Source organism: Amblyomma mixtum, chromosome 9, assembly GCF_055824585.1.
Source record: "Amblyomma mixtum isolate Tamu chromosome 9, ASM5582458v1, whole genome shotgun sequence".
Lineage (NCBI taxonomy): Eukaryota > Metazoa > Arthropoda > Arachnida > Ixodida > Ixodidae > Amblyomma > Amblyomma mixtum.
This window is the reverse complement of record NC_143020.1, coordinates 118,068,965-118,093,570: the sequence shown is the minus strand read 5'-3', so window position 1 is coordinate 118,093,570 and position 24,606 is coordinate 118,068,965. Positions and strand designations below refer to the sequence as shown.

At 48.4% G+C, this 24,606-nt stretch overlaps 1 protein-coding gene and 1 long non-coding RNA gene across 3 annotated transcripts in view; one reads left to right on the top strand and one right to left on the bottom strand.

Moving 5' to 3' along the window:
- Window positions 1-524: 524 nt before the first annotated feature.
- The window catches only part of LOC149330924 (uncharacterized), a 199,620-nt gene continuing 175,538 nt past the window's right edge, over window positions 525-24,606 (top strand). The window contains exon 1 of the long non-coding RNA XR_016285526.1: window positions 525-948. This is a non-coding gene — a long non-coding RNA (uncharacterized LOC149330924). The remainder of the gene's footprint in view (window positions 949-24,606) is intronic.
- LOC149330925 (uncharacterized) overlaps window positions 9,853-24,606 on the bottom strand; it is a 74,938-nt gene continuing 60,184 nt past the window's right edge. Inside the window, exons 2-3 of one of the 2 annotated variants that reach the window (XM_089561635.1) lie at window positions 13,460-13,686; window positions 9,853-11,589 (exon numbers count right to left, since the gene is read on the bottom strand). In XM_089561635.1, coding sequence (XP_089417761.1) covers window positions 11,116-11,589; window positions 13,460-13,686 — 701 coding nt within the window. In that variant the 3' untranslated portion in view covers window positions 9,853-11,115. The remainder of the gene's footprint in view (window positions 11,590-13,459; window positions 13,687-24,606) is intronic. The other variant, XM_089561636.1, reaches the window with a different exon arrangement.

The window sequence follows — 24,606 nt, the reverse complement described above, 5'->3', positions numbered from 1 at the left end:
GAATTTATTTGTATAGTGTTTCGATGTGAGTAGTATTTATCCGAATGCAGACAGGCTAAACGAATTCAAACGTTTTGTTCGGGTTCTGCTTTTTTAAGCGGTAATTATTATTACTCAAGATATATCAGGGGTGAATTATACGAATGGGAAGAGGATTACTGAAGAAGGTTTGACTTTTTTTTTTCTTTTGCCACCGGCGCGTGACCGCAAATGTATTTTGCTTGACAATACCGCGCCAGACATGCGTTCATACGATGACTTTTGTTCTCGAAGGATCTTTCAGCGCTGCAGGCGGATGATGTGCTAAGTTTGACTAAGTGCCGACCAAGCAACACCTGCTCCGCCGCTCGGATACAAACGGAAACCGGTGGTGGAAAGAGTGGCATTACTGAAGTGCTTCAAGTTTAAGGACAGTGCGCTCAACGACGGATGGAGGCGCAGTGTGATTCGCTTTCTCAACTCGAATTATCTGAGCATGAAAGCAATTAGAATTATTCGTGGAAAAGAAGGAAATTTTCCATTGGCGAAGGTGCGCCATTCTGGTCGTGTATCTTCTGGCCCGTCACGTGATGCTGACTGGCAGATGCGGGCGCTTGCGAGCGTCGCTGTGCTAACTGATAACTGCGCCGCCCGCTCTGGGGCGCGTTGGGAGCCGAGTCAGTGGCCTAGTCACCCAGTTCCAGACTGAAGTGCGACAGCGCAACAGGGCACTACAGCTCCTGTCTACAGCAAACAGGATTGTCTGTCCGATTTGGAAGCGGGGAGGAATGGTAGTCTTCGTCTGGACTTCACAGCAGCGCGCGGCCCAGGGGTGCGACTTTCTGGAGCGACGACCACCGCTTCGCCAGTCTGTGTGTTAGCTTGAAGTCTTTTCGAACTGTTCTAAACGCCTGGTTACCTGCCTGTAGACAGCGGCACCTGACGACCTCGGTGACTACACGTCGCCTGGTAAGTATTGTTCTTATGCTGTTTCTTATATAAAAAAAAAACGTTTTTTTTTTTCAAATAATTCTTTGGTCTTGCGAACGAGGGGAAGAATGGAATGCAAGTCACTTGACAAACACCTATTAGTGCCTGCATGTTTCGTCTTCTGCGCCTAAAATTTGTGCCGAATTGCTGCTCTTTGCGTTAGGATACCGCTGAAGTCATTTCTCATCAAATCTGGCTTACATGGTGACATGTGGTGTCCCTTACTTGTTTGTGTCCTTGTTGCGCCGCCGTTCTTTTCAACATGCACCAACTTGCCCCTCAGCCCGTTATTCTGACTTAAGTTTACGATTCCGACATCGGCAGAGTTTTGCATCTTTAGCAGAATTAGTATCGCAAGTTCATTCGCAACTTGCACCTGAAAAGCATCGGAAAAAGCAAGCAGAAGTCATCAACCAAAAGTGGAGCTATACTGACAAATACAGAGCCTACATGACGGAAGCCAACAGCCGCCGAAGCCAAGGAGCTTAGGGGATGTTTTATCCCATACTCTGCTTGGTTTCGGTTAATGTTGGCTTCCGTCATGTGTACTTCATAACGACCACCTCTTTTTCCTTCCAAACTGTCATTAAATAGAGATCCTGTATGCTTGACATACGCAAGTAAATCGAGATAGACACCGAAGGTATGTCCGAAAGAAGTTTCTACACTTTGGCTACAAGTATTTAGGCGAGGATAGCGTTATCGCCGCCTTTTTTTTCAACTACTTCTGCCCCAGGTTTCTGTCCTTTGCACTGATAGCATCCCTCCCAGACTTGCAAGGCTGCGACACCGACGGAAAAAAAGCCTCGTCAGCTCTGAAAACGCTCAGATTCGCGGCGCGGCGTTCCCGAGATTTGAAGGCCGACCGTCAAAGGGCTACGTGACTCATACGCTCGCAAACACTTAGTAATAAAGTCAACATATCTCCCCCCATTTTATATGCCTCTGTGCGGCAAATGGGCATTACGCGAGCGCGGTTTATTTCGCAAGGGGAAAAAAAAAAAATGAAACCAGCCCTGTCCGATCTCCCGATGGTTGTTGACAGCACATTTGTTCCTTCGTGCTCTGGGCTCGCGACATATAGCTGCCCATCCCACGCCCGGAACGTCCCCTCGACGGCGATGCGCTTGCGCGAAGGCAAATGGGTCGCGTAATTTTATGCTTAGCGGACATTTGTTGCGGACCCGATGAACGCGAGAGGGGCGGGGAGAGGGAAAGATGGGCTGGCAATCAGCCTAATGGGCGTTGTTTGCCGGCCTTGCCGCCAGGATGCGCGACGGGCGCTAGCGATGGCTGGCGCTCGGTTGTGGCCTGACGTTGCGGTGTGTGTGCGCGCTTGTGTGTCTTGGTCGTCATTCGCATTGCAGCGTGACGTCACATATTTAGCATTTTCTTCCCTTTCTCCCGCTTTTCCCGTCCTTTATATACGATCGGCCTCGCTCTATGCTTTGCTCATCGCAGATTTGCGGACTACGCGCGGTCGTTTCTTCCTGGAAGGCATGTCGTAAAAGGGGGCCTCGATTTGGCGTCTTTCTGCCGTTCCGAAGATGCTGCAACTTCTGCTCGGTTGTGCTTCAATGAAACAAAACGAGAACAGAAACTAAAAGAAAACCATTAAACTTAAGCGGTCTGTTCTGCTCTTTATATGTTACGCGGAGTTCAATAAAGGAAGTTCTATTACAACTATTCTCGAAAAAACACGGCTTTCAAAACATGTCGAGAAACCCGATTGTTCTGCTTTCTGTCCCTTCTTGCCTACTATGAATGTAAAAAAAAAGAGAACCCAAGTAGAGAGATCTAAAAAAAGTGTCCAGATTCAATTATATAATTACGTGGTGTGCAGTGAAATAGTCTGGTGTAGACCATTACTGCATGATTAGTCCCAAAAATAAACGTAATTTTCCAGACCAGCAGCTTCGGGGCATGTTGGTTAGTTACCCTTTTGGAAGTGAACAGCGCTGAACTGAGGAACATGGACAGGAGGTAAGCGTTGTCTCCTGTCTATATGTCTCTTCGTTCTGCACTGTTCACTTCCAAACTAAAATAAAAAATGGGTTAAGGAAGCGAGGGAGGGCTCTGAGGGATGCATGGATTTATTACGTGCTCGGGGCACTCCAAACATGCCCCAAGGAATCGAAGGGTTTCGTGGAAGCCACTTTGAGAACTTCTGTTCTATGCATGGAATGACCGCTTGCAGACTCTCGGTTTAACTCATGCATATAAGCTGTAAAGGACTCAAGCTGAAACGCGGGCGTTCGTTCGAACGCCTAGCTTTCTTCTTCTTCTTCTTCTTATTCCCCTCAGTAAACATGGCACATACCCACGCGGGGGGATTGGCCAAGGGATGGTGGTGAATGCCAAGGAAGTATGTGTGTGGGAAAAAAAAAACTAAGACAAATTAGAAAAATATATTAATTGTTGAAATTTTTAGCCAATCCTTTCTCAGACTTCCTTGTCTTTTCCACCCGCTGCATTACTCACTTCCTCCTCGTCTTCGCTACCGCTTGACAAAGCCTAAACGTGGGCATGTTGCTGGGCCTGCGATACCAGTTGTTTCCGGACGAAAAGGTTAAGTCAGCCTATTTTTTTTCGGCTTATTAAATTTTTTTTTTCAACCTTTCTAAACACCCTCCGCGGGGCCTGGTGGTTAAGGAGTTCAGTCCCAAGGACACAGGATCGCATCCCACAGCGGCGGCCGCATTGTGATTTAGGTGATATGCAAGAACTCGTGTGTGTCAGCGCACTTTGAAGCACCCCCCCCCCCCCCCCCTTCCCCCCCAGGCGGTCGAAATAATTCCAGAGCTCTTCACTATGGTGTCTCTCAGCCAGCGTGAAGCTTCGGGACGTTGAATCGCGCATACCACGATACATTATTGTAGTAGGTCTCACCTTATATCCCTGATTTTTCTTCACTGTCGCTCAAAGCTGTCTGGTGCGGCACGCCGTTCTATTTTGAATTTCGTCCGAGGCGAAGTGAAGAATTATTGATGTGCTGATGTTTTGGTGCACGATGTACGTATATGAAGCCTTGGTCATCGGAATTCACTCGAAGCCCCCTATGGTGGCGCGCCTCATAGCAGGTGTAACTTTGTCGCGACTAATCGTGTGAGGTCACTCAAGTCAAACCACGACCTTTACCATAAGACTCTGCACAAAGATCTCAGCGTACGCTACCTGCCGCACAGCCTGTTAATCTCCTACTAATACATTTTGGGTTAACATGGCAAGATAATGTTGTCGCTAGATCAGTAAGGTTGCAGACGAGGCCTTGCATGCGGTGATCTTGCAGCATGCGGCAGGGAATTTCTGCCGATTGCAGGTGCGAAACTAACTAAAATTCGCAGAGGGCCTATAACAATGTGTTTGGTTTGGTTTGGTTTGGTTTGGTTTATAGGGTTTAACGTCCCAAAGCGACTAAGGCTATGAGAGACGCGGTAGTGGAGGGCTCCGGAAATTTCGACCACCTAATGTGTGGTGACGGAGATATTTTCCGCAGTAACGTGTTTGGGTGATGCACGCGGTTTGCATGACTTTGTAGATTAATGCCTGATGGTACACTCCTTTGCGGCTATCGGAGACAAGTGCAGCCGTTCTTCACTTGATTCGAGCGTTCATCCTGTGCGTTCTTCAAATAGTGAATGTCCACGCGGTTCTCTGGATGGCATTGACTGCCGAAATCCAGGCGCTTTGCCATTAATGCTTGATTCCAGAGCGATAATCGAAGGAACATGAAGGGGAATCCTTAGTTCGCCCTCAAGAACCAAATACATTGTCACTTCTGGATCAGCTGAGAAATTATTGTGAGGGCAAATCAACACCAAAAATTTCCTGAGCAGAGGCAAAATGTACGCTTCTTACTCATAGATGAGCGGAGAAATCATTCGTTGTTTGCTGATATGGTCTTTTTACATCAATAGCTGTCGCCATTTGTTGGCTCTGTTTTGCGGCGTCGTTGTCCACGGTGGCATCCGCACCGCGATAAGACACTTTGATTGGTCAACACGGAGTGACGTCACACACGTCACTAGAACCCACTATGACCATGCGAAGAGGGATCTATAAATCTCTTCTTCCACGCCAGCTAACGTTGAATGAAATTCGCCTACTCACTCGTAAGCGTCCTGCGAATTTTTTATATTGCATCTAACTGTACTTACGTCACAGTAGTAGCCGCGTAATTTGAAATAGGGCAACGCAGCTACAGCAGACAGGCGTGGAAAATCGTCCTCGGCGCAATTCTGTGCAATGACTGATGCAGTGCCGTCACCTAGCGGTGCCGAGTGAAAACTTCAGCGCTCGTCACCTACGGGTGCGATATCAGAACGCACCACCAGTCGAGCTAGTTTAATGTGTGTTCACACGTGATCAGAAGCCGTAATTTAATGCACGGTGAAAAAATTCAGCATAAAGAGATGCGACAAGTGCACCAGAACGGTAGGCCCATCAGGCACCAGGTAGCGCCAGCGTGCAATTGGCTAATGGCCGTCTGTGACGTCATCGCGCCGCTCTGCACCTGTAAGCCAAGTAACCACTCCTGTATATTCATGCTCCGTGCCGTAGGGCTAGTTGTTTCTCCTTCGCTCCTCAGCTTCTTCGTTAAAAGTGGGAAAGACATGAGACAAGACATCCCTATAGAAGAACTTTTAATGAACAGGTTATGTACAACATGAGGCATGAAATGAAGTGATGACGCCGTTTTTTTCCCCAATTCACTCAGACTGAACTGCTCCGTTCAAATTTGTAACATTTTAGGTGAATCACACTTAAAAAGGGTGAAACTTCCCAGAGATGATTTGAAAAGGTCGCACACGTACCTTCAGGGCCTGCGTGTAAAAGGGTTCAGTTTGCAATTACTTCATTACAAGAAAATTACGTCTGGCAAATTTTGTGGGAAGTTAAGATTGCAATTCATTTGAACCACTGCAAACGCTCTCGGATATTGCACTAGAAGCAACAGGTTAAATGAATTCCTCGTCGCTCGAAACAGAACCTATACCCAGTTTACTATACACAGGTCTTTTGCAAATACAGACATCGAAATATTTTATGCAGGTCCTTTACGCGGTTGCTGTTTACGCTACAAAAAAGAGAAAATTGCTTTAACGTTTTGCTCTGTTCATCTAAAAGCCATTTCTGTACGCCTAGAACAAGTCAATCATTTTCGACAGCGCGCGTAGTTTACTGATTCTATTACGGCGATATAGTGGTGAAAATAAATTTTCTTCACTCAACGTCAAATTCACACGACTGTATGTAGCCACCTTTGAGAACTTCATAAAGTTTCACTACAATCACACACTGCACAGCATTTAAATCACCCGGAAAAGCACGAATCGAAACACTTAACATGATTTTCATACCCGACAGCGATATAGCAACTAAATTTGTACTGCACTAAATTGGTAGTATACCGTGTACGGCAGGCATTCTGAAGCAAACCTTGCAAATTCGGCTTGTATTGTCTTGTATAGTGTGGAAACGCATCATCCAACGAACTCAGTGCTAAATATTCTCAGTAAATGGCATGCGAAGCATAACACTTATTGCTGAATCATATTCCGGCGAAACCTTCGCTTCTTTATGCCTGTACCAAAACACACACTGTTCACCAGCGGTATAGTTTCCTTTTCTCTGATGTGGACGAAATAGACAGTATCTGTGTCACCTGAGAGCAGCTTTCGGTAAAAGACGAGATGAGCTTGCAAGATCTAGAACGCGTGAGAGTGAGGAACTCAATAAATAACCCTACGCTATCTCCGACCGACGCTGTACGTTTATCGATGTGGACGCCGACTCCGCGAGTCTGTAGGAATGGCACTCAAGTTCGACGAAGGCTGACGATGTCGCTGGCACCGCCGTCAGGCATAAAGAGCTTAGTGTTTGAAACGACAGGAAGGATTAAATGATTCGGTGATCGAACGTCACCAGAACTCGGCCCCTTTCGAACGACCCTTTTTTTTCTTCTGGAAGAGTAAACTGTTCGTCGCAGCTCCTGTGTGTGTTCCTCGTGGCTTGTTTCACTCGCAACTTAATTTGACCTAGTTGGAACTGGACCTTCCGTGAAGTGTTTGAAGACATTCTTACAGCCATTTGGACTAGAGTTGACGTTCTGTGCACAGACTGCAGTATAATGATGCGTCGTCCGTTACGTCATGCAATGCAAAGCATTTGTATAAAAGCAGCGACTGGTGTTACTGTTGCGTCGAATTCAGAAAACTAAAAGCTATGCCCTGAGGTGATTGAAGAAAAATAAAAACTGCATTTTAGAGATAAAGAAGCAGATGCGAATGTCTGGTTTTGCTTGCAGTAACCGTTTTCTGAATAGTAATTAGGTGATTCTTTGGCCTGCTCCACAATGTTTGAAGAATAAAATTAACTCCCACCTCCCAAAGGAAAAAGAAAGGAGGACACATTGGGCAGCATTGTCAGTTAGAAGCTCGTGATTGCTCGCGTCAATTTATGTCTGCCATCTGTCAGCTTCATTAGTAGCGATGTTAATGGTCTGAAAGAAGACACCAGGCCGACTTAGGAGATGCAAGCACCGTGAGCGCTGGCCGATGTTCGGTATCCTCGCGCTGCAGTGAATGGTTGAACACTTGTTTGTATGCTGTAAAGTTTCGACTAGGATACAGCTGGGATGTTGAAAAGTGTCACCAGGCATGAACAGTCAAGGAGCGACGTCTTTCAAAGGGCAGTAGTATTGCATCATTTGCTTAGTGAACCAAGTAGCGGCCGTACCTCTGTTTCTGGCACGCGAGGAATGCAGGATTTTCAATGGCTGTGTACTGTTTCCATGCAGTCACGATTTCCTGCTTTCGGTGGCCTTCTAGTGTGCTGAGTGGACCACGGTAGAGTGAGCAGCCGTCGGCCTAATCTCAGCTGCGGACTATACTGCTGTATTTTGACTGTGCCCATATTCTGATTTCGATCTCTTGAGAGACACGAATCGCTCCTTCACACCGTATGCGCGCAGACGGTGCGACTGAATTCTGCTTCAGAAAATTTTCTGAAAACACGACGCATTTAACAACAAATTGATACGTCCAGATAAAGTCATCATCTTCTCCAGCAATCGCCGTTCGCTTAGGAGCCTCACAGCGCCTGCGGCTCTCACCGTCCTGCCTCTGCCGACGCAGATTTTCCCTCTCGCCTCTCGTCGGGGGGGTCTCGATCTACGCTAGGTGCAGGTGCCAGAGGCTTCGCTCGTTGGCTATGCAGAGACACACGCCGGCATTTTCACCTAATTGCACTCATCCCACTTACGCAGTAAAAACAATTTCGGTGTTCCAGCTGCTTTGACGCCCCTGCCGACTGTTCCTGAACTGGCGCGCTTCCAAGGCTGTCGATTACTTTTAATACGTGAAGACCTGCTACGGCTGTTTATCGCAAATTGGCTATGTGCTTTAGATAGTTGTAGAGACCACTGTAAAATGGGAACCCAAACAGGCGCCAGCTCTTATTGTTTTCTGTCATCCTCTCTCTTGGCTGTAAGTTCAGTTTCCTTTAATAACGTGATACCCTTGAGATCAATGCGCACGGCTACAAGTGGCGAACGTCCACATCAAGAGCCTGCGTGAATAATTTAGGGTTTATCCTGGGTCGTAGCTGCTCCTTGAAAGTGCCGTTGGAACGGCACCGACGGGGTAGGGGCCTGTACATATGCCTGCATGCTTCTAATGGCATCTTCGATAAACTTGTGCCGGAGTTGTCCCGAAACCAAAGTGGTGCGTAGGCAACCATGGTACAGTGGAAGTCTTATTCGCACCGGTGATCACTGGTGCGCACCGGTGTACGCCGAGGTCGCTTATCGAATATGCTACAAGGACTCTGATTGCTGCAGCTGACCTTTAGTGTTGCGTCGGAGGCTATACACTCGCCGAATTGAGCACGCTTCTATAGCGACTCACGTGTCACTATCCTCACAGTTCCGGTCCCCTTATGATTTTCCTTGCAACTGAGCGCTACTACCGCTTCTGCTGCTTTAGCCCACCGGGGAGCGCTTCTTCCAAGCTCTCACTAGGGATCGAAGTTGGAAAGCCTTGTCACGGTGTTTTCGGAAATAAAACCAGGATGGTCTGTGCTTACATCTTGCGGCCGCCGGTTGCCTCAAATTGCAGCGGAAGAGTGACATATCACTAGCTGTCGCGCACGCGCGACTGTCCCCTGTCCACTGCCATCACTGCTCCAACTCCTGGGTTTACGTTGATCACAGACCACAGGAGTGTAGAAATTCGGACCAGTTGGTCTTGCGCTCTCCAGGCCTGCACACTTCCTTGCGTCCTGTCCAAAGTCGTGCTTCCCTTCCTTCAACATGGCCACGTACGGGGCATTGTTTCCATGTGATGGCGCAGCATGTTATGACGCCGTTTAGCTTGAGACATTCTCTCGTTCTGCTGTCTCTGTGGAAACAAGTTTGCCAACACGTTTTTATTTCTTGCAGGCAATTCGATTCCACACCTGCGCATTGCATATCTGCGTGATGTGCACACCTTCCGTTATGGCCGTAGGCTTTTGACTAGCGCAAAAAAGTACAAGTAACTAAGGACGGGACACGCGCTGTAGTCCTTACTTTATTTTGCATGTCTTTTTGTGCTAGTTAATATATTGTCTGAAATCAGTAACTAACTAACCCAATTAAGAGCCTTGGCTGGCCTCGAGTGACCTCGGGCTTGCTAACCTTCCCGTGCGTATTGCGCAGAATGGTGGCGTTCATGCGCACACACTGCAGCCGCCATTGCTGGCTATTTTGGAAGACAATGCACTGCCTGCAATTTTTGCAGCCTCTTGTTACTTTTTCATTCTCAACATGGTGGTCATCTGGGAAGTAATATCGAAAAAACGTCCGCCTTCCCATCAGCGTCCCGTCAGCAGTACACAATCTAGTAACGTGGTCGCATGTGAAGGTCGGTCTATTTTTGATACCATTTCTGAGGACAGACATTGGTTTTGCTAGTGCAGAAAGATAGTCGCGAAATGCTGCTTCATCTCTACCGTGGCCCCTTCTTCCGAATGAAGTCTGTGGCAGCCATCTTGCAACAGTTGGCGATGTCAGATCGCCGTGCAGTTTTACTTCGTTGCGGGTGATGGTGTCTTTCCTGCTACCAAAGCCGATGGCTCTTGCGATACACTGGATGTGCAGTACGGTCCACACAGGAAGGGAACATTTGGTGAGTATACCCCTGGTGGTTACAGCTCGAATGTAGCGTGGAGTTTTGTAGGATCACTTTTTAAAAAAATGTCTCACCTATGCGTCAAGCGTTGACCATTTTTGCCTAAAAGTGGAATGTTGAAGAAACATTGGCCTGAATACAAACGAAGTGTTCCCTTTAAATGTGAACTGTACGTGCATATTTGAAGCACTCGAAAAGCAAATGAGCGTGCCATTCTTTGCCGTTTCCATTTCGCGATCAGCACTATAGGCAGCAGAGAAAGATGCTATCTTGTACCTTCGAGCTTAGTTCAGTTTTCTGCCTGACTACAACGCGTATTTTGTGCGCAATGTCTGATACTTGTCTACGAAATCGTTAACGCTAAGAAGTTGCCAACCTGCTTTGCGGAATCTGCTGGAAGATAGTGCGGCAAAAGAAAGCCGTAGGAGGTATCCATGTGGCCACACGGGCACCATTTTGTGGTGCGGAGCGCAGCTCCAGTGTGGAAGTCGGGGCAGATGACAGTGAGCCGATTAAACATGCTCGTGGTCTTTCGCTGTGCTCAATATACGCGAAAATTGCTGCCACTGTGATGTTGGTGCATACTCCCTATAGCCGGACTCGGCGACAAGGCCAATAAAGTTCACTTCTCCCTCACGCCGCGAAGTGAAAGGCGTGAAAGAGTACTCGATCGGACGCAGCATTTGCTTCCCTCGCATACATAACCAGCCGGTCACCGGTAAATGCCCTCATCTAGTGGAACGCCGTACAAGCTGCAAATTCCTGAATGACTCCCACACACAATCATTCCGAGACAAGCCTAAAGAGACGTCGTCAGAGATCAGCCGTGTACAAACTGCGATCGGCAAAAGAGTGAGTAGGGGTGAGCCACCTTTTCGCGGCCCACCGCAACCTTAAATATTCGCGGTCACTGTCGAGTTGTGCGTGCTATGCCGACGGCGGGCGCCATGTCCCCCTTGCCGCAGGCAGCCTAGCGTCACACCACGTACGGTCGGTAGATGAGGTCCGTGCTTCGCCCCGTGGGCTGGGAACACAGCGAGAGCGCCACATTGGAGTCTGCCAGTCCTGGCGACAGGGCCACGTCGGGTTCGGCGTCGCTGTTCGCGCCCCTCGAGGACACACTCTCGTTGTCCTGCTGGAGGTGCGGCTGGTGTTGGTGCTGGTGCAGTCGGAGCTGGAGGTCCCTAGCAGCGGCAGGCGAGTCCGGGTAGTCGTTGGCGTTCAGCGATAGCCGGTGGTGAGGGGGCGCCCCGTGCTGCGCGTGCCGATGCGGCTGAGGCGCGGGCTTCGAAGGCGACGGAGCGGTGGCGCCACCGCCGCCTCCCGAGGACGGTGTCGGGCTCTGGCGGCACTGGTCGGAACCTTTGTCGGCCGAGCGGGCCTTGGCTTCCTGCTGCGCCTTCTTGCTGCGCTTCCACTTCATGCGGCGGTTTTGGAACCAGATTTTGACCTGGAAGAGAGAAAGGAAAAAGAAACGGCAATAGGCATCACTGAGAAGTTTCTTGTCACACGAAACTTCTTAGCAAAAGCGCTATCAAATATCTCAAGGGGCTTAAGTCTTCTTTCTTGTAATAGTACAAATATCTCAAGGGGCTTAAGTCTTCTTTCTTGTAATAGTAACACGTCTAGCAGAAAATTTAGTGACGTCAACGCTTCGGGATTATCTTATCAGCTAAATTCTCAACAGTGATATTGGTCATTGGCCACCATTTCCATCATTAAAGTCTTCTTCCTTGTAATAGTAGCACGTCTATGGCAGCAGAAAATTTAGTGCCGTCAACACTTCGGGATTATCTTATCGGCTAAATTCTCAGCAGTGATACTGGTCGTTGGCCACCATTGCCATCATTAAACGTTCAAACACTTGTAAAGAACAACATATTGTGTGCTGGATATGACATTCCGTGTTCAGCTACCAGCTGCCTACTGGGAATCTGGGATAATCCCATTTTGGTCACGTGGCCGGGTAGAAATCCAATCGGAGAATAATTAAGAAAACAACGTATAAAAGTGCCAATACACGGTAGCGCAGCAAAAGACGAGGACACAAGAGACGGAAGACGAACACCACGAGCGCTATTTTTTTTAGAACGACATTGAGCGTGCACGACATGTCGCAAACGCTATGAGTGAAACTTTAGTACAGGGATTCTGGCGAACATTAAAAAGCGGGCCCGTTGTACTAGAAATATAGTTCAGTAGCGTGGCTCATTGGGCTTGTTGCTACATAGTTCCAATACACTGTAGCCCAGCAAAAGACGAGGACACAAGAGACGAGAGACGAACACCACGAGCGCTATGTGGGAGGAAACATGTACTCGCGACGCTTTTGAAGGCCTTTAACACTTCGGTAGACAAAGCGTATTCATTCAGGAGATGAGCTGCAAAGCATGATCAACGAGTTAGACAGGAAGAGCACAACGGAGGTTTTAAAATTAACATGCAGAAGACCAATGCAATGTCCAACAGTCTAGCAAGCGAACAGCCATTCCCAATTGGTAGGAGGTGCTGGAAGTGGAAGGGAATACGTCTACTTAGGGCACGTAGTGACTGGTGATCCTGATCATGAGAGGGACATAACTAGAAGAATAAGAATTGGGTGGAGCGCATATGGCAGGCTATCTCAGATCATGAATGGCAGTTTGCCAATATCCCTCGAGAGAAAAGTACATAACACCGGTATCTTACCGGTACTCACCTACAGGGAAGAAACGTGGAGCTAACGAAGAGGGTTCAACTTGAGTGAAGGACAAGGCAGCGAGATATTGAAAGAAAAATGATCGCTGTAACGTTAAGAGACCGCATGCGGGCAGAGTGGGTGAGGGAACAAAAGCGGATTAATGACATCCTGGTCGAAATCAAGAGGAAGAAATGGGCTTGGGCAAGACACGTAATGCGAAGGCAAGATAACCGCTGGCCCTTAAGGGTAACGGAGTGGATTCCATGCTAAGGCAAGCGCAGCAAGGGGCGGCAGATAGTTAGGTGGGCGGATGAGATTAAGAAGTTTGCGGGGATACGGTGGCTGCAGCTGGCTAAGCACATGGTTAATTTGAGAGACATGGGAGAGAGCTGCGGTGCGAAGGCCTAGGAATCTCGGAAAACCACGCCCAACTGGTACAGTTACAACTGGGAAGTTATGCAGTATTAACTTTTCAGGGGCTGGGTTGTAGACATTTTTTGTTTACGGCTGCAGCGAAACACTTCTCGCACTCAGGACGTGCCACAGTTTTGGTTTGGAGCTTAATGAGCCGTTGCGCGGGACAAAGACAGGACATAGGCCACGCTCTCTGCCAGCCTTGCGCAGTTTTTTCTCCCCTCACCTGTGTCTCAGTGAGCATGAGGTTCGTGGCCACCTCGAACCTCTTGGGCCTGGAGAGGTACTTGTTCATGCGAAACTGGTTCTCCAGCTCGAGAAGCTGCTGGCTGGTGAACGCCGTCCGCGGACGCCGCGTCTTGCCCAGTAGCGCCGCCTGCGGCTGCCCTGCGTACAACAGGTGGACAGGCTGCTGCAGTTGCTCGCCGCCCTCCCACGGGCCGTAGCAATGGGCTAAAGGACAACAAAACGGTTCAAGTGACTTTAAAGGACGACACAGAAAGTATATACAGCATGCAAATGGCACAACAACCCACGACAGCTTTGAAATCGGGACAACAATCTCCGTGATATCTGAAAGAAGCAGCACAAACAACACGGAGAAATAAGGGAGTAATTACCCAATCTTTCTTTCCTTCGTAGCCGTATGGTTGCGCTTGAGTGGATGCCAGTGAGTAATTACTCCCTTATTGCAAATCTACTCCACCTTGGGGGATTCCCTTAAACATGTGACCAGCACTGTTCCCACTTCGAGTTGCTGGCCAGTTCGCTCTCGCCCTGTCATATGCTAGACGTCCCTGTTAGCTCATTTGCTACAGTGACTGCTCCGGTGAAGCGATGGTCCCGGGTTCGAATCCCGGACCAGGACGAATTTTTCTTTAACTACGAAGTTTCTGAGAAAGCTGTATAGCTTTCCTTCGTAGCCTTATGGCTGCGTTTGAGTGGATGCCAATGAGTAATTACTCCCTTAGTGCAAGAATCTATTCCACTTTGGGGGATTCCTCTAAAGATCTGACAAACACGGAGAAAAGAAGACACGGGACAAACACTCTCGCATGTTCTTTAATCTTTACCAACATGACCAACTCGAAGTCAGTTTCCATTGAGTTCCGTTCGTGCGCCCTCGGAAGCCACAGAAATGGTTTAGAGTTAGAATCTCGGCAAGCCAAATGAGCGCCTGTAAGGCGTCATATCCTGTTTTTATGACGCCTGAGTCTGACGTCGATCGGTGTGACGTTTGATGCTCTCTCCATTACCCCTGCGTCAAGGTCCCGCTTATAGCTCTGCGCCGCCATTGCTGGGTGATGTGCGTGAAAGACCACAGCTTGGGCACAGAGTCTAACTTCACCGTCTCGAGCAACACGAAGCGCTCACTGATTGTGGCATGGTCACTAAAAGCGTCGTTGCACCCGTTGCTCAGAATCGCTTAGATGAAAAAGTTACGCCACCGTCTATGCGAGTTTCCTGCATAGAGCTTCATCCACCTCGGGAATACCGTGAAGTGCAAGCTTCTTCAATGGTTTTGATTAGTAAGTGTTTGGCAGAAAACATGGACTCAGGCGCGAAGAAAGTTCGTGGAGCTGCAGTCGCTGTTCATTCGTGTAAATGCATCTGGTAGTATGTCTTGCGTATAAAATAGGTTCGAGTAATTTTCTCTACCAAGTCTCAGTAGCCCCACGTTTTGTCAAGCGATTAAGATGACGGTGGGAAACAGTTTTCGCTAGGCTTTGAAAACCTATGTGAAGTCATAACCGGTTCTCAACAAGTGCTTCAAATGTCTTTACGTATAACAGTATTGTGTTTGTATTTTGCTCGTCAAAAGCAAACTTCAGTGCATGAGCGCTCAAATAATGCTATAGTCCAGGGCAGAAAAGAGAACGGAAGATGGTTCTTCGAAGCACAAACTTGAACGTAGGGAGAGTGAGGTGATTTTTCGTCGCGTCAGCTCTGTAACGGCTCACTTGTTTCACATTCCACACTGCGTTGACAGCCGATGCTTTCGGTGGGAACTAAAAAAAAAAGCACTCGGTGTCAGCCGTAGCTTCTTCGAAAAAAAAAACAAAAAAAAACGTTCGCGGGTGCTAGCACACTCCTCCAGGATCCTTCGTTGCGAACATGTAGGTTCTGAATTGTCTGTATGTTTGGGGCGGACATTTTTGCTTCGCGAAGGTGTTTGAGCTCTCACACCAGATGCTCCCTGTCGTATTATCGTCACGTACCATCCTGGTCAGCAGCAGCGGATGCTCTTGTATCCGTGCCAAAGCTGCAGCGCCCGCAAAATTTTGCACAGCGTCGCGGTTTTTCTGTTTGACGTCGTTGGGGACTCAAAAATTCACCAACGGGCCCGGCCAATGGGAAGGCCTTTGAGAAGAATCTTGGCGTTTTGACGACACGATCCGGCCAACTGAACTCGGCAGTGCGGACGTGGGTCGCCTGCCGAATGCTTTTATAGGGCGACGCGCCTTGACGTTGGGAAACCTCTTTCTACATGTATCCGCGGGAGAGATTGGACGGCGATTGAAACACATTGGTCTGTCTCTGTTGAAATTCGGGTGTTGGGCAATGATGACGACGGCGTGCAGAGCATCTCGCGGCTAGCTGAGCGTATAAGCTGCAACGTCTGCGAGAACATGCGTCGGCATCTTGGAACCTCATTGGAAATGCAGATGATCGTAACAAAGAGTAACTCTGAAACTTTTTCCTTTTGCCTCGCACGAATAAATCTGGGTGTTGCCTGTTGCCAAACTCTTGCCCTCACGCCATTCGAGAGTGTACCGTCTTTCTTGCTTTCTGCATAATTTTTAGCAAATTAAAAGTCATGAACAGTAATCACAACGAACTGAAAGGTAGGACTGCGCGAATAAGACGAGGATAGGAGACATAGAAACGAAAACGACACCACGAGAGCAGATTTCCAACTGTTTATTGATGAATACAAGCTCATGCTATATAGGCAGTCCTAGCTTTTAATGAAATGAACCAACTAGCCCGCAAGAACGTTCTGCTACATCTTAACACAATTTTGTCGATAACTTGTGGTGATTATCGCGGCGCTTCTGTTAGAGAGCAAACAAAGAAGTAAATGGCACCAACAATTTCTATATCTATATTGTTGAGATTAGACCGGATAGCAGCTGAGAGATTTTCCTAGGTTGCCACCTGAGAAGTGAAGTAGTTTTTTTTTCTCCTGAAATCGCCGAATGGGAGAAGGCTTTTCAACTATGCAAGAATGCCCCTAAGGTAGTATCGCGACACAGCCGCAGTCATAGGGTGTTTACTTTGCACTTAGGTCAAGAACAGAGCGAACTAACACACATAGCATCGAAGACTGCTCACACCTGACTTCCATGGTTAGATTGAAAGCCAAGTCCACTGGAGGGAAAAAAGAATCAAGCAGTGGTTCATGCAAGGAGGCTGATCATGGAAGACAGTTGGGCTAGTTGGTATGAATTCGTTAATGACTGCGACTTTGCAACGCTAGTTGCAATGTCGCAGTCATTAACGAATGCAAGGAGGCATGTTGGTCGCATTGACGCATATATCCAAGTTAAAATGTGGCTGCATTTACACATAGATTGCGCGCATATAATTAGGTTTTGATTCAATGTCTGATTTTTTTTCACTCTCTACTTCTGCGTGTAAAAGTCGCGCGAGGTTCTGTTTGAACCACTTCTTGCTTATAGCGCTTGTGTGTGTGATCCGTCTCTCTTGTCCGTGTCTTTGTTTGCGCTATAACATTTCTACTTCTTGCTACAAAATTACTGAAAGTTTAGAATCTAGGTTGGTAACATGGTTATATGGTTATATGGGGGTTTAATGTCCCAAAGCGACTCAGGCTATGAGGGACGCCTTAGTAAAGGGCTCCGGAGATTAGGACCACCTGGGGTTCTCTAACGTGCACTGACATCGCACAGTACACGGGCCTCTAGAATTTCGCCTCCATTGAAATTCTACCTCCGCGACCGGGATCGAACCCGCGTCTTTCGGGTCAGCAGCCGAGCGCCGTAACCACTGAGCCACCGCGGTGGCGTCGAGATTGGGAACAGAAAGATACAAACTGTATCTGTTTCTATTTGTGGCCTTGCTTCTCACGACGGCAGAAATTCTCAAAATGAAACTGTGTGAAACTCAACGCCATCACTGGCGCCTGAGTGATGCTTGAAATAAAGTTGTTTCCTCTCTTTATGAAATCTTCTGCACATGGTAGCCATCGATCCAGGGGAGAATAATTCGTCCCGGGACATGATTTAGAACGCAAACTGAAAGCGCAAACAGCGATTCGTCATCGCAAAGGCCAAATAATATCCATGCGAGCCACAAATGTTCTCTACACTGTTCCACAATCCTCGCCCTCACAGTACTGCAACCTCAATTCATGCGGCCCGCTTCAGAGACGTGTTTAAACATCGCCGCTGCACACGCACGAATTGAACGTAGCCCCAGGAGCTCCAAAAAGCGGCTACATAGGCCGCGACGACTCAGACTAAAGCTTCCAAACAGAACTGGTCGAGACCGGAATGAAAAAAAAAAAGAAATACGAATGAAAACAGGAGCGTTTCCAATCTTTCCTTCCGCGAAGTCGAATCAGCCCGCGTGTGTGGGTCTTGCTTTCTTCCCGAGGGAATAGAAATGAGGAGCGACCCGTTGTTCCAAACCAATGTCGCGTACCTGCGCCCGCCCGAGCTGGTGAGCGCGGCGCGCAATTGGATGCAAAGCGAAAGTGCAAACATATGTGTGTGTTCGCCCCGACACAAAGGACGTGGTAGCGTGGTGGGGAAGACTTTCCCTTTTGCGAGTTTAAGTTCCCTATTTATTTTTTGGCTCGACGCAAACGTGTTTTCGCTCAGAGAGAAAAGGGATAAGGTTTGGGGAAAGTGGCACATCAACGAGACAAAAAAAAGGGAACAGAAGCAGGAGTCCCTAGGAAAGGCAGGTCTACAGTGAAGGCCTCAAAGACGCCCAAAAGAAGGAAACGGGCAGAGGAAATCGCATTAGGTAATGATTACGCCCCGGTCCCGACCCTTGATAAAATGGGGAAAAAGGGAGCGAATGGAGGTAAGGGATTCGGTTCGACCTGTATACGAGTGTACGGGACGTGAACACAAGGACGACGTCGTCGTTGGTGACGCCGGTTTCTCCCCCTCCGTCCGTGATATGGGACTCCGGAGGACCCGGAAAATCGTAAACTCTTTCGCGAATAGCACTTCGAGCTTGGACGGCGAGGAAAAATAAAAGGGAAGAAAAGGAAGGCGGAAAGAAACTGGACGGACGGCCACTGGAGCAGAACGACGGAAGCAGAAGACAGCAGGAAAGCAAAGCGAAATTCTGGCACCGCGCACGCGTGGAAGGGATAACACTGATGGCTTTAACACACCGTGTGGCAGCGAGGGAAAAAAAGGAGCAAAGTTTTTAGATACCGGCAACGATGGAAAAGCGGAGAGAAAAATGGGGAGATGAGGGAGGAGTGGTGGCAGTAAAGAAAGGAGGGAGTCGACGCGGAATGGAAAAAAAGGGAACGCGCTCCCTAGCTGGTGCACGGTAAACACAACCAAAGGTGCTTGCGCAAACAACGGGTGATTGGAAGTCCCGCGGGAAACTGGGGGAGAACTCGCCGAGCTTTTTTCCCTTCACTCCCCCCTCCCCCCCGCCCTTCGTCTCTCCGTACACTTCGGCTTCCCTGAGCCTTTGTTCCTTCCCATAAATCGCTTGGTTTTCCTCCAGTTCTCTTATTACGCTTCCTTTAGTTCTTTTTCGGCTTCCTGAAAGAGTAAAACATATACTTTATTATTTCCATTCCGCTACCAGAAGACGGGTATGGGTACCTCGAACTGAGCAACTTCACAAGAAAGAAAGGCGTACGACGTTTTCTTTTCATAGAATACGCTGGAGTGCATCCTACACGGTCCAGAAAAACGGGAGGCTAGGGAACAGGACCGGCCGTCGTCCTTTGATGCGTAAAGGTTGTGCGCTTACCGACGGGAAAGTTGCGCATATTCGCGATCGCGGTAGGCTCCCTGTTTGTATTCCCCACTTTTCTCTATTCTCCCTATTCTTCGACCGTACTAAACTCCTCGCTTTTTACAAGGACCTATAGCTAAGGAAGGACCTGACTACGGACCGTATGGGTAGTCCGCAGTCAGGCTGCTTTTGCACCCGGGAAATGTCGCTATGCCGAACGAAAATGCACTAAAGCACTGGCAACGTAAATGACGGAGAAAAAAAGGAAAACGAGGGAGCATATACTGGTTGTAAGAAAAGAAATGGGAGCGAAGCGCCCCCTGCCCCTTTCTGGGAGGACTAACTTATGAGTCTCCAGGGAACCTCGCGTGCAGATTTCGGCTCCTAGGCACGCCCGCGAGTCCCACTTTTCTACTCTGTCGGTAGCTGGCGCTGCTTGTCCTTTCACGAAGTGGTGACGCCTTCGGTTGTACAGATCAACTTGTGCATTCGCCGTCTTTCTTCGCGGCCACGCGCCGTAAGGATTCTGTAGAAAGCAGCGCACTTTCCATCTCTGGTTTATATAGCTTATTCGTTATAACCTATAGGACTAGTTCTCACGAGAAACTCCTAGTAACCAAAGCAAGTTCGTATGACGAAATCCTCATAACCTAAAGCTATAGCTCCTATATATAGGCAACCTGCTATGAATTTTTCCGTGCCGATCGCAGCGCCGTAATGCAGCCTAGTGAGGGAAGCATGCATTTTTAGGCGCACCCGTCATGCTTTTCACGCCATCTGCCTGCGCTTTTATAGTTAATAGGCACTAGCTTCCGTGTTCTGCTCAAGCCACAGGTGTCGTGCGTCAGCCAACTGGGCTACGTCGACAGAACCTCTGGAAAGGATGTTATCAACCAAACGGCGGGACTCTGATCGCTCTGGACATGGCTGAAGGAAAACTCAGGAGAGGTTTTAGTGCCTAGAATATACCGAGACGCTCGCCAGAAAGTGTGCCGGAAGTGACGCGCTTTCGCAAGGACTACTGGGAGTTTTGGCCGACGGCGCAGCCAATAGTAATGCCGGCCGCCGCGGCGTCGTCTGCTCAAATGCCTGCTGCGCATGCGCAAGAGCGCTGAGATGGCGGCCTAGTAGGGGTGGGAGCATGGGTAGCATGGGGGAGTCGGCTTCAAAAAATATGACGTAACCGCCTCTCCAGAATTTCCCCTGCCTTCATGGTTCTGATTGTGGCCTCGCGTTTGGGGCGACCCAAGCGGTTGTCGGCAGCAGTTTTCACACGCGTCTTGGAACGAACTGCAGCGCCGCCTGTGCATTACAGGTTATCTATACGGTATATTTTTTTTTCTGCAATCGGTTTAAGTCACCGTTTCTATTATTCTTTTAGCTTAAAGTAATGTATATCCAGCGCCTGTCGATTGTTCACTCAGCGGTAAGTGTTACATTTACACAAGTAACGAGGAGGTGTGTCCAGGAAGTACAGCAAGCAAAATGAATAGTATCGGAAGGCAGAAAACTTGCTGTAAAGTTTCTGGCTAGTGCTCGACAGCAAGAACTGATCATATGGTTGCGTCACGTTGCCTGCAGCTCTAATAACAAGAGTGATGTTGTTGTCCCTTTTGTTAGCGCTAACAACAGCACTTACTAGCCGTGAACATCATCGGCTGTTGGTTATGACACCTTGTTCGTAAACCACACTAGATATATGACAGCAAACGACGTACCAGAGCGTCTGTGATTGGTCAGAAAACGCGCCTGGGGCTGAACCATGACTCTGCATAAATAAGAAGGTACGGCGGTCCCGAGCTGCCTGATTTGCCGACCGCGCATCTGTTGTGCTGTGGGTATGCAACTGATATGTGCATGTCGGCTTTCTCACTTTTCATACAATGTTGAGAACTGCAACTTCGCTTATTCGTATACTTTCTGGCTGGTTTGTCGCTAAAGTTTATTTTGAGGCGTTGCCTTGGAGTGTATTTGCTCATTTTCACATACTGGAGTGACGCATGAGGCTGTGTAGCAGAAAGAGATAAAAATGCGCAAACTGTAACAATCAACACTATGCACGATACCATGAAAGTAAAAGGAAAAGCACAGTAAAGCAAGTCGGCTACAAATCGCAGAATGAAAAAAATTCTTTCAGAGGAGGACGATTAGATCCAGGAGAAGATTTCGAGACTTATACGGTACGCGGGAAAAAAATATATTGAACTCATCAGTGCGATGATCCAAAGGTTAAATGCTTAGTTCATGGCAGCTTCTTTATGAAGATAGTTTAGAATATTTTAAATAGTCGCCAAGTGACTGAAATTGCGGAGTGTTTATTAACGTGTGCAATAGCTTTAGACATTCAATGCGCCGACGTGAAGAAAGGGTTGTGAACACCAGATCATACACAATCGAACCTTGTCGGCCATTATAGCGCATTACAGACGGCAATCATAGCGCTTCCACATCTCAGGCTCAGCCGCCGCGGTGCCTCAGTGGTTATGGTGCTCGGCTGCTGACCCGAAAGACGCGGGTTCGATGCCGCGGACGCGGCGGTCGCATTTCGATGGAGGCGAAATGATAGAGGCCCGTGTACTATGCGATGTCAGTGCACGTTAAAGAACCCCAGGTGGTCGAAATTATCCGGAGTCCTTCACTACGGCGTCCCTCATAGCCTGAGTCGCTTTGGGATGTTAAATCCCACAAACCAAGCCAAACGTCTCAGGCTCGGAAAAAGGCGAACAACCTGGGCGTCGTCTCTTTCTTTTAGTGATTGGAAAGTTGAACACAAAAATTAACGCATCCGCTCAGAGAAGTATAATTTAATGAAGCGCGTTGTTTATAAGAAATAAGTCGTAGTTTTTGGTCGCAGAAAAATAGCGTAAATATGCATCGATAATCTGAGTTTAAACGTCAAGCCTCTCTCAGTGTAATTGCGAAGCGGTATAAAATGGTGCTGCGGACGTTTCCTATATTTCATTAACGTTAATGACTTATAGGAAATGTCATATTTCCTATGCCATTAACGGAATCCAACTGCCGGCCATCACGATTAGCAGCCAAGAGACATCCAAGATCTCTCCAAAGTGATGATAACGCATGCACGAAACTGGAAATTATCTGAATTAGAACTAAAAATTTCCAATTTAAAGCTTCCTTCGCCTGCAAAAACTTGAAATCTGCCTCAATTTAGAAAAAGTGAGGCAATTTCGTCTGTTATGATTCCCTGAAACCCTGTAAAAAAATACTCTTTTCGCAAAATTTTCTTCCTCAGATTTCCTGTAAAGGGGAAATTCCTCGAGTAGAACACAGCTGCTCCAAAGGACTCCCACTGATCATCGTTTGCCCTTTCCTGTAGCAGCCGCGGGTGCATTATCTGAGTAAACTGTACTTTACGCAATGGTATACAATGCTGACGTGACATACGTGTCCAGATGACGTAAGCAAGCCTCGTACAGAACAGCTCAAAACAGCCGATTCCCGGCCATTAAGCGAATAATAATAATAAAAAAACCTTTGATACATCGCTGGTCGAGCTGGCAGACAAACATTTTGATCTTTTTCGCGATATTTTTTGAGCGTTGGCTAATGAACGTGTCCTCTCGTGCTGGCTTAAGTTATAAGTCGCAGCGTGTGAAAAGAAGTGGTGTACAGCAACTCTGTACCCAAAAGAAGGGCGTTGGTTTACGTCAAGCAGCTACTGCCGTGGCTTAATCATCGCTCCTCGTCAAGTATGGCTACTGACGTGGCTTAATCATCGCTTCTGACGTCACTTAATCATCGCTTCTGACGTCACTTAGAGTAGATCCGTACGTACACTTGCCGCTCTTCGGCTATTTCAAGCGCTATACCGAAGCTCACACGCACTAACGCACAACGGGGGCCATTCGCCTGCGCCACTACAACCCACCGATCTGCGGAGTCTGCGCGAAGCAAACTTCTCGCTAATGGCTACAAATCCTTCCGCCATTTCCTCCCTCATCCAGAACGCTGTACGTGTCGGGCCCGATCCGAAGGTCCAACATCGGCGCCCAGCGAACCGGACTGCAAACGAACGGTTCACTCAACGTTTTACGACGCACTATGCATGTGTGCAAGGTTGCGCGGAGACGATATATGCTGACGTCCGGGGCCGCATACGCGCAGATTTGCAACCGCCCCTCACCTCCTCCCCCTCTCGCCATGGTAGTCAGTCACCCAGGAGAGCATCGGACAGAGGCGAGGGAGAGAGGGGTGGAGCGGTGCGTCCCGGTGATTTCATCCCATTAGCGCCCCACTCGCCGCCAATTAAAGCTGCCCCGCGCCATGTTTTCCCTCCCTCCTTCACCGTCTGCTCCCCCCTCCGGCCTCCATTCATACAGCGCCGCCCCGCGACGGCGACCACGCGAGCGGTAAAACGCTCCATCGATGCGAGAGAGCGGCGCGCGCGCAGCTATTTTTTCGCGCCAGGGGGCGCACGCGTCGTTAACGAAGCGCGGGTCACTCCGCAAACACAGATGTCGCCCCGCTATGCGAGGGTCGGCGGTGACGCCTTCTGGTGGTGAAGGTGGCGGCGGAGGCTGCGGTGCGAGAGATGCGACGTACTGTGCGCTGACCGTGGCCTCTTCAGTAAAAAAAAAAAAAAACTAGCTTCGTATTTTACACCATAACTGTATTAGGCACTTTCATCTAGATAGTGGCGATGCTTCGTATTTTACGCAATAACTGTATCAGACACTTCCGCCTATATAATGGCGGTGTCGTAATGTGGTCTAACGAAAAACCTCCGTTTGCTTCTGCCGACTAACGGGAGTGTTAATGAGGCGGGCTTTGGAATCCTACGAAAAGGCGCCTTCGAGAAGGTGCCATGATTAACCGGATTGAAGTCTGCTTGGAAGTACGAAGTAAGGGTCATTGCCGGTCCAGCACTGGCGCCGTATATTTTCGTTCACTATGGCTGGCTTTACGCATAAGGCAGATAGCAGTTAATGAAGGCCTCATTGCAGCAGAGATTCTGTCATTGATTGCAAGGAAGGCCCAGGGAAATTGTGCTGTTTCACCTCACGCGGTAGCAGCAGTGTAGTACTAGTGGTTCTAGTGCAGCTCATTTCCATCCTCTAGAAAACCCTACCCACCACCAAACCACCCACCTGCAACCCCCTTAACCCACGAGAAGCCCACGCAATACTCGAACAAAAAGACGACGGCGAAATACAATTAAAAGACGCAATGCGAATGTGGCCATTGTAGAAGGGAAATGTACAACCATTACTACTAACAGAGATTTGTCGCGTCAAATCGTATGATCGCCTGCCATTTTTTTTTTCATCTTTTTCGACGACAGGCTTTTGAATGTGTTGCTTTTTAGCGTAAGAAACTAACCGGCGGGAATGATTTGTTTTTGTGGTGCCACGAATGCTAGGTTAATGTAAGGGCTGAGAAAGATAAGGGCTG